Here is a 9,694-nt window from a genome sequence, read left to right as displayed (position 1 = left end):
TATGTCTGTGGGTGGCAGGGGCAGGAGGGAGGACTGGGGTGAGGTTGTTCCATGGGGTATACCAGTCCCAGATTGAGTCTAATTAGACACGTGTTCACCACAGGCCCACCCTTCTCAGAACAATCTGTCCCACTGGGCTCACCCCAGCCCCACCCATGCCCCTCTCCTCTGGGCCTTGGTTAAGGTCAGAGCTAAAAGACCACGACAACAGAGTTTATTTTTTTCTGAGGCGTGTGTTTTATTCGTCTTGGGCCCAGCTCGTTGGACATTCAATGTCACTCGTGGTACAATCACTCGTGTCATTCAATACCATCGCGGAAACGTGCGTTTTACTATCATAGGATGGAGCGTGGCACTCCGGCTGGGACAGAACGCGCTGGTGGAAGGGAGTATAGGAGAGGATTCGATGGAGTGGGCTCACAGGTTAGCGAGCAGCCAGTCCAGCAGTTGCTTTCTAGCCATGTTCCCGACTGCTTCATCGAGCTGTCTTTCTTTGGCAAACTTCATTACCTCTTGGAGGAGATCTCCAACGCTGTAGCCTTTCTCAGCAGCCTTGGCTGACACTTCAGGAAGCTGCAGAAAGAAAGAAAGAAAGAAAGAAAGAAAGAGTAGGGCTTAGTTTAGACTGGGGGTGGCAACAAGCTCAGATTGATCATCAAAATCACTTGGAGTCCCAAGGGGGGGGGGGAGACATGTCCATCCCAAGCTAACTGTACCCACGCTGCTTTCCAGTGTCTGTCTGTCTGGTCTGAGGGGAGCCCCCTCTTCTCTCTCCCCCGTGTTCCCCCCACAGGTCGGGCTTAGTACTTTTTGTACTCACCTTCTCAAGCTGACCGTCTTCATCTCCCATAAAATAGAGCATGGGAACATTGAACTGTGAAGCAGCAATCCACTGGAGTACAGCTTGAAGCTGCTTCTGCAGGTTGCTGGTAGAAGATTGGTTGTTAACAATGACTTCAGGCCCAGGGTTATCGTGATACGAGTGGGACATCATGGCATCCTGAGCGCACCTGGAATTGCTGGCCCGGAAACTGGGTGAGTGATTGAGTCCTTGCTCTTCCAGCTCAGCGAGGCCTGCCCCGTTGTTGCTATATTTGGCCATGATGAGGCACAGCTTCATCACAGATTCGACCAGCTGGTCTACGAACTGTCGGTTCACTTGCTTCATCCCACTGATGAAATCGAATTCCTGATGGTCTTGGAAGTGTTCCTCACCTCTGTCAGACCGCTTTGATGTCGAAGAAGACACTTTGGATTTGGACTCAGCCCGTTTGCTCTCACCTTCACATTGGTCATCCAAGCTGAATGGACTCTCACTCAGGAGCTTCTGGATAAGCATCAAAACAATGTTTGACATGTCCAGTTTTTGAGTGTCGAGCTCTTTGGGTGAAGTGGATGGACCAGCGTGTTGGCCGCCCCGTGATTCCAGGTGTTTCATGGAGAGTGCCTTTGCACTTTGGCCACTGCCACATTTTTCATAATGGGCACCCTGGGCCATGTAGCCCATTGTGGAAGCAGGTTGTTCAGGTTCTTCAAGGGCATCTTTGCCCTTGGCCTGCTGGGTCAAATGGTACTGGATTAACATCAGGGCTGAGACAATCAGGTCTTTGGCCAATGAATCAGTAGAAGGGCTGATCTTCTCTCTCTTGTCTTCCCGGCTAGTACCTACTTTGCCATGCATCTTGGTCTGACCACCAGTTTGTTTTTGGTTCCACATAGTAAGGCTCTCTTTGAGGATGTGTTCACTGACCTTTTCAGCACTGGTCAGGGACTTACATGGATCAGGCTTCATTTTTCCTTTGTCTTTCCCCTTCATCATCTCGGCTTTCATGGCAGAGAATTCAAGACTCTGATTCTTGTTCTTAGCATCATGGGATCCGGCTTTCAACGAGGCGTAGGCCAGACTCTGGGATTTCGTTTCTTTCTTCTCCCCAAGAAGGGCACTGACTAGGCGTTTCAGCATAGCTTCCATGATGTCGGCGGCATTCTGTTTGCCATGGTTGAATAGGTTTCTCTTTACAGCAGAGACAAAGTCGGAGTCGGTCATCAGAACACCAGTGATGTTATGTAAGTTCTTCATGCAAGAATCTATTAAATCAGACACAATCTCTTTAGTGTGCTTCAGCAGGACTCTCTTCAACACAACGCAGGCTGGGATGGGCTTACCAGAACTATGGACTTTCAAGGTCTTCATGACAGATACCATCATGTCAGAGGCCACCTGGTTGGCATATACCATCAAGCCTTTGCTGATGGAGTCGGCGAACTCTTTACTGTCTCTCTGGCACATCTGTTTGTCCCCTCCCTTGGACTTATTGGATAATTCGCTGTATAAGAAGGTTTTCCGGTCCTTATGATCAAGGTCTCCAGGGCTTCGCATTTCAGCTGAAGTCACCTCTACCGCATCGTGAGCCATCTCGGAGGCAATCTTGCTGACTGCACTTCGGGGGCTGTTCTTGCCTTTGTCCCCAGTGGAAGCGTAGATGGAGTGGTGCAAGCATTTACTTCCTCCTTCGAGCTTTTCCTTGATCTCCTTGCGAGCCATCTGGATCACAAGGGAGGACAACCGGTTGACGTAGAAGGAAAGGTCATCCATGGAACATTCGCCATCAGGAGATATGACTGCTCTCTGTGTGCTAGGTGACTTTGCTGGGGGGCTTGAAGGACTCTGGTTGTTGTTGGTGTTCTTGGCCGCGGCCATCTCCAGACGCAGGTTGTGGGGGTTGTTTGCCACGTAGTCCATGCTCAGTTCATCAGCGTAGACGCTGTAGCAGTTGTCTTTGTTGGGGTGACTACGGTACCCACCTTCAAGGTCCCCAACTTTGTGCTTACAGCTAGAGGATGAGGGGCTCAGAGCATGCTGGAAGCCGAGAGCATATTTTTGCAGGTCATTGAGGAGCCAGTTAAGGACACTGATAGGGTCCGAGGGTGCTTGTTTGAAAAGGCACACGGATCCTTCGGTCTAAGGAAGGAAGGAAGGAAAGGAGGGGGAACATACCCAGTCAATCAAAAGTAGGAGAGGGGCGGTTTCCCTCTTCTTTTTGTCCTAGGGCTTGGCAGGGTCGGGTGGCACACTTCTATACCTTTGTGGATCCAGCTGAAGTTCTAAAGGCACCTTTTGGATTGAGGTTGGCTGCAGACACATACTGCCATGTGACATAGGGTAATGGTAATGGGATGGGCATGGCCAAGGTTCTGTTTCAGTAGGCACGATTATATTATATGTGGGCACAAAGATAATATGCAGGTGCATTGGAGCTGTCACAGAACGTAATATGTGTTTGCCACTAAAGCAAATGACCGCGTGTGGGGTGAACAGCTGAACGTATGACAACTTGTATATATGGTGGTGTGTGTGTGTGTGTGTGTTAGCCAATGAATGTAAACATGAATACCAGAAATAATAGCATCTGGAGCTTGGAGGGGACCCTTTAGAAGTCTGTCAAGCCTGAACTTCCCCATTTGATAGATTAAGAGACTGAGACCAAGCCCACATGTAGTAAAGTAGCAGGTTTTCTGACTCCAGTTCCACTGTTCTATCCATTCCACTATGTGTCAAATATGTGACAATAAGCATAGGCGTGTATGTGAGTATAGGGAAATGCCTAAGTTATGGCCACATCTTCACATGTACGTGAACTATGTACACATGTGAGAATAATGTGATAGGCTCTCCTCTTCCCCATAGTTCTACGGGGTGGGCCAAAAGTCAGCAAGGGGGTTTCAATATTTAATAACCCCTTTGTTTTTTTGTTTTTACTTTACAGTAACCATAGCATCATACAGTATTTTTGGAAATGGATTTATATTTTACATGTGAAAAATCAAATCTTGTACAGCAAACATAATTTTCCCAAAAGTTATTAAGGCAGACCCCCTTTTGCGACTTTTGCAAACTCTGTAAAAGAACTTCTTTGTAACCTTGTAAATAGGAAGTGTGAAATGTTATGTAGTGTACACCCAATTTGATGGAAGAATCCATGTTACCAGTCTATTCTCTATGTGTATGATATCAGGGAAGGAAACCTGGGTTACTTTCATTCTAACCTGAACTACTCTGCTCAGAGAGCGTGTGTGCGTGTGCGTGCGTGTGAGCGCGCACGTCTCTCCTTTCCCAGAAGTCCATATTCTTTCCCCCTATCCCTACTGAAACTCTGGTTTTGTTTAGAATGTCTTGTTTCCTTCCTCCACAGGCTACTTTCTGCTCCTCCAAAGGTGGATTAGAATGGGCTGGAAGAGGGAGGAAGTTTTCTATTGGGTTCTGGGTACTAGCATTGTGAGAGCAAGACTAAATGCAAGGGCTGCTGGGCACAATGTCCCATGGAGCCCAGTGGACTGGTGCTTTCTTAGAATGTGTCCTATGTATGAAGTGTGGGTATGTCAGAGGACGTGTGTCACTCAAGGGTCGACCTTTATGACTACAATGACCAGCTTCAGTTAGAAATGGGTGACCGGGGAGCCTAGATACGTAGGAGGGAGAATCATTGGATAGAGACAACATATGGTCAGTGAGACTTTTGAGATTCCCCCCACCCCCAACCCAGTGAACTCAGTCTGTATAAACTCAGAACTAAGGCCCTGAGGGCCCTGGGCAGCCCACATAAAAACTCTGAAGCTCACTTTGGGATGACTACCCTTATGACATCTGCTGAGTCGTTTATAAGTTACTGCTGCTGACCATTTGCATATTTAAAGTTCCAGAGTGACAGTTATGCAAATGATGTGAGTTTCCTTGAATGTGATTGGTTGCCAATCATAGGTAAGGAAACAGTGGGAATGGGGAGAGTAATAGAACATCCCTCATTCCTGGAGAGGAGGGGGTGGGGGTGGAAGACAGTGACACTCAGTGGTTAGGCACTTACCTTGGACTGATCTAATTTCTCTGTGTCCTTGATGACAATTATCTCCTTTTCTTCCAAACTCTCCAGGTCCAGCTCCCCCTCTGAATTAGGTCCCCCATCCTGTTGTGGATAATAAAAGAGATGACATTTTCAGGGGACTATTGGCAAACCAACAATTCTCTCCCTAAGCTAGTCCCCCTTCAGGCCTGATTGTCCTTCCTGTGTCTCCTTCCAATTCCCATCCATGAAGCACGGTATAAGAAAGGCATGTGACTGGCTGGGAATAGAATGATATCAAAGTTGCTTTGCTTGCTCTCCCTCTTTCCCTTTTTAAATGATGGGTGCCTGTGTTAAAAAGTGCAAATCGGGGAAGAGTAAGGAAGGAAAGAAAGCCCATATAAGAAAGAGCAAATTGGGCTGAGGGTTTGATCTTTAGACCTTCATTTTAGCCAAAGGATCTACTCTTCGCCCTTCTCTTCCTCATTTGGAGAGAATCTTAACACTATAAACAAGACCCTTGGTGATTAGGTGACTTGTCAAATCGAAATGAGGTCACTAACTACTCACCTTGTCTTTGTCCTCTACATTGAGAGTTGATACATCGACGAAGCAAATCTAAGCCAGAAGGAGACGGGAGGACAGGGTTAGGAAAGCTGTCTGGCCACAGAGGCGTCAGCCATGCCAAGTCCTCAGAGCCCTTATCCCTTTCTTTCTTTCCTTCTTCCCTACTACTGCACAGCTCTTATCTTCCCCATTTGGGGAGAGGGGAAGAAAGAGTGTTCCTGATTTTTCATGCGGTAGGAGTCTAGGGGAGCCTGGGTCCCCTTAGGGGTGGTTGTCATTCCCTTGGTTGCATTTGTCATTGTGTTCTGGGACCTTTGTGAAGTTCTCCACAGAGTTGTTTTTCTCAAGATCTCTCTTCTCCCCTGTCCTGCCATCACCTTTGCCAAGAAGATGAGGGTCAAAAGTGCACAGGACTTTGGGATGATCTCTTTAGAAACAAACTCAGTGAAGAGCGGAAGTGCAATTTTAATATGTACTATCCTTGACCTCGACCTAGTCTTCCCTTTGAGTTTTCCTCAACAACGTTTTTAAGGACCCTATGAGAACACTATAGTGTATGGTTGTGTTATAAACTGTTTAGAACTCTAGAGAATTGTCAGCTAGTTATCAATATGATAGAAAGTTTCTTCCTCAGGATCCCCCCTCCCTGTTGGGAAATGAAAGCTCCTCATAGGGCTGGCTGGCTTTCACTTGGGAAGGCCTTCTCTCAGTTTGGTATCATTTGCATCTCCTGTTGGACTGTCATTAACCAAATGGTATGGATGATATTGGGGGTAGGATGTAACCTTGACTTTGGAATGTGAACAGGATTCTCTACTGCTGGAGTGTGAAATCCTTAAAGGGAGAGCTTTCTGTAGAAGTTAGCCTTTTATAGGACAAATTGAATGAGGGAGCTAAGTAAGAACAGCAGAAAGAAGCCTTCGTCTCTCCCTAGGGCCCCACAGCTCCTTAGGGCTAGAGCTGGGACTGGGATTCAAAGCCAGGTTCTCTGGACTCTCTTAAGTCAGTGGCTCCCTTTGTGACATCATGGCTTTCTGAGAGTTACAGGTGGGTTGATCCAGCTGGCCGTTGCCTGGGTAAAGGGGGGCATTATTACATCGTGACCTGTGTGAGGTCATGGAAATTGGTTGCCAGGCAATATATTCTTGTTTAACCCTGACCTCTAAGTGTCCCCCTCCCCCCTCCATTTTACCTGATTTTAAAGATCTTTTCCCCTAAAATTTCTCCAGTTTCTTTCCCTTCTGCCCTTCTTTCTTTCCCCATGTTATATAGCAAGTCTAAATAAAGTCCCCTGTTTTGGCAGTGGTATCAGAACTGAGTGAGACTTGTTGTTTGTAGGTGATTTGCCAGAATGAGTCAGAGAACTGGGGAGCCTGAGGTCCCCAAAGATTCACTGAGCACCCTAGGATTATGTGTAGCCCCAATTTGGGGTGCAAGGGCACTTACCACTTTACGATCCTGATCTTGTTGTCCTGTTGGGCTGTATAGATCAACTTTGCAGACCCCTCTGCGGCTGTGTAACCAATCAATATCATCAGACATCTGAAATGGGACAAATGGACAAGTATGGGAGGAAATGTTCTGAGTCTCGGCCAAAGGTGTGTGTAATCATGAGGGAAGGGATCTCCAATACTTGAAACTTACAATTAGAATTAGCAGGTTCAACAGACACAAAACCTCACTTTTTCGGGTGGGGGTGGGGAGAGAGAATCCTCATACCAGTTTAGGGATTATCTAATACCCCCATCCCCAAATACTTAGGGATTTGAGGAGAACCCTCTGATATAAGAATTCCCATTTTTGGTCTTGTTTCCCAATTTGATGACACCAGCAGACTCTATAGAATTACTCTGTCTCAGAAAGGTAAGTTGGAAAAACAAACCACCCCCCAACACTATATTTCAGAAGAAAAAGGGGGGAAATTCTTCCTTTTCTCATCCCTAGAGGCCTTTGTCATTTGAGATTAAAAAAAGGTGTCATAAAGATTTTCTTTACATGAACTAGAAATGCCCCAGAAACCTAAAGAACTAAAAGGGAAGCAAAGAAATTAAGAAGAGAAGAGAGATGAAAAGACAAAAGAAAACTCTAACTCTATTACCTTGGCAGAGTAGTCTGTATTGAAGCCTGGTACCCAGAAAGGAAGCTGGGCCCCTTAGATGGTAGTGGGCAGTGCCGAGTTCTTGGGCACCTTACAGCTGGATGTCCCTCCCGTCCGGCGGTCTGAGTGCAACTGACTAGCCGGGCCTCCCCTCACCATTCTTGTTACCAGGGGCTGGTCATCACCCTCTGTTGCATCACAGATACCCTGAAGGGTCATCAGCCTCAGTCATCAATGGACTTGTGATGAGCTCAAAACTGGGCAGGGCCAGCACACAGCTCTGGCTGATTTTTTATATTAAAATACCTCTTAAGGAAATCAAGGGAATTTTGGGCCCGATTTTGTGATCAGCCTTAATATAAGTCCTCATTTTTCTTTTGTGTTGCCCTTACTTCCCCCATTCTTTTCAGCCCCCCCCCCATCCTTTTGGTGAGGAGGGAATGTGAAGGGTAGACCAATCCTGACAGTTCCCAACACTCAGTTTTTGGGGAGTAGATTATACCAAATTTCATGGCTGTGGGCCATTCATCCCAACTAGAGAATTTGATGATGTCTTTCCCCCCATTAACTTTGGCAGCTAAGATAGCAGCAGCTCTATCTCCCTGTTTCAGTTCCTTTGTATAGGGATTCTCTCTGAGCTACCAAGATCACTTGGGTCCATACCACCACAATAGTTACTAAATATATAAGACTAAATAAGGGTTTTTTTTGAGGGTGGAGGCAAAGAGACACATAAAATAACCTCAAAGGGCTCAAATCTATATCCAAAGGGATATTCCCCTCCTAAGAATTCAGTTCCCTTTCCCTCCCTGAGTTAAGCCAATAAAAGAATCCCTCCCACATCTGAATCCCCTTTCCCTCCCTGGGCTGACCCAAAAAAGAATCCCTCCCACATTCTGAATCCCTTTTCCCTCCCTGAACTGACCCAAGAAAGAAAGAATCCCTCCCAGTCTGAATTCCCTTTCCCTCCCTGGGTTGACCCAGGAATGAATCCCTCCCTCCCAGTCTGAATTCCCTTTACTTCCCTGGGCTAACTAGTAAGTCAGAGTGGAATGGTGAGGAGCTTTGGATCCAATGTCTGTGAGAATGAGAGAAATCCTCTCATAGCCTTTTGTAGAGGTGATGAAGATTGGGGGGGACTGTGAATTGGGGAACTGTGGGGATATTGTTATAACCCAAACTTCCCTCCCAACTGCCCCCCAAGGGCAACTTGACAACTGAGGGGGAACCGCCCCCCCAAGCCAGCTCAACTGAGCTTTTTCTACCTTTGCAGTAGCAGTGTGGTACAATGCTTCAGACTGGAGAATAATTTTTCTTTTTGGTGTAACTGTTGATTTGGCACTGAGATGACCTTGCCAGACTGAGGAGATGTTGCTTCCTTCTTTAGCTCTCCATACTCCCTGAATGCCTCAGAAGTCAGACCGGGGCTGGAATTTAACTGACTGGCATCATCTGTTTCCATGGTGATCAGTGACCCCACAAAGCAGGGGAGTTGGCCTCAACATTCTGGTTGCCCTGAGTGGTTAGCTTTCAAATGAGTCATGATGAGGTCACAGAGCTCAGCCAGTGCAGACAGATAAAACATTAATCATTATTCAGTCTGATCGAAAGCATTTATTATTGTTATCATCATTAAAAATCATGCCAAGGTTGAGTCCATTAGGAAAGGTAGCCCTGGAAGAGCTTTCCAGGCCCGTGAAATCTTTTATATTTTATATAAATTTATATTTATATATAAATCCTCTTCTAGCTACTGTAGGACATATTTCTAAATCAATCCCCTTTCCCATATGGCTCTGCTGCTCCCAAGGCAATGGCTCTTATTGCCAAGTCATCAGCAAGTGAACTCCATGACTCCCAGCCTCCCACCATTAAAAAACAAAAACCAAAAACGTTTCCTCATTCCAAGTAAGAAGTAGCTCCCTGGCCCCCACCCATCTCCATCTTCTCCCTTCCCTCTGTACAACAATCAGCTTTCTCTTCGTGAAAGATTTCCTTAGGGCCACTGTCCCACATGGCTGGGCCACTGTTCTTAGCCCAAATTTATATCCTGGAGAGGGCTTTTCATACCTTTTGTCGTGTTCTGGCCACACTGGGTAGGAGGTTGGTGAAGACTACGGCCCCCTTCTCAGAATCATGTTTTTAAATAATAGCAAATGATGTACTTTGGATTACAAAGGAGATCAGTTAC

At 46.5% G+C, this 9,694-nt stretch overlaps 1 protein-coding gene across 1 annotated transcript; it reads right to left on the bottom strand.

Annotated features, from left to right (window-relative positions):
- Nucleotides 1–393: 393 nt before the first annotated feature.
- Nucleotides 394–6,947, bottom strand: AKAP4 (A-kinase anchoring protein 4). Its single transcript, XM_043974904.1, has 5 exons — nt 6,852–6,947; nt 5,409–5,456; nt 4,863–4,961; nt 821–2,962; nt 394–573 (listed from the first exon to the last, which is right to left on the bottom strand). Exons 1-5 carry the CDS (start codon nt 6,945–6,947, stop codon nt 418–420), a joined length of 2,541 nt encoding a protein of 846 aa, XP_043830839.1. The 3' UTR covers nt 394–417.
- Between the last annotated feature and the right edge of the window lie 2,747 nt (nt 6,948–9,694).

The sequence above is a fragment of the Dromiciops gliroides genome, chromosome X (genome assembly GCF_019393635.1).
Source record: "Dromiciops gliroides isolate mDroGli1 chromosome X, mDroGli1.pri, whole genome shotgun sequence".
NCBI lineage: Eukaryota > Metazoa > Chordata > Mammalia > Microbiotheria > Microbiotheriidae > Dromiciops > Dromiciops gliroides.
Note: the sequence above shows the minus strand (reverse complement) of the source record. Positions and strands in the feature narration are given on the sequence as shown.

What these genes read in the sequence shown, in the direction of transcription:
- AKAP4 (XM_043974904.1), bottom strand. Translation starts at nt 6,947, where the DNA reads ATGTCTGATGATATTGATTGGTTACACAGCCGCAGAGGGGTCTGCAAA. An exon ending in AAGATCAGGATCGTAAAGTG is followed by an intron (nt 5,457 to 6,851) that starts GTAAGTGCCCTT and finishes CTTCTGGCTTAG; the next exon opens with ATTTGCTTCGTCGATGTATC. An exon ending in AAGACGGTCAGCTTGAGAAG is followed by an intron (nt 574 to 820) that starts GTGAGTACAAAA and finishes TTCTTTCTGCAG; the next exon opens with CTTCCTGAAGTGTCAGCCAA.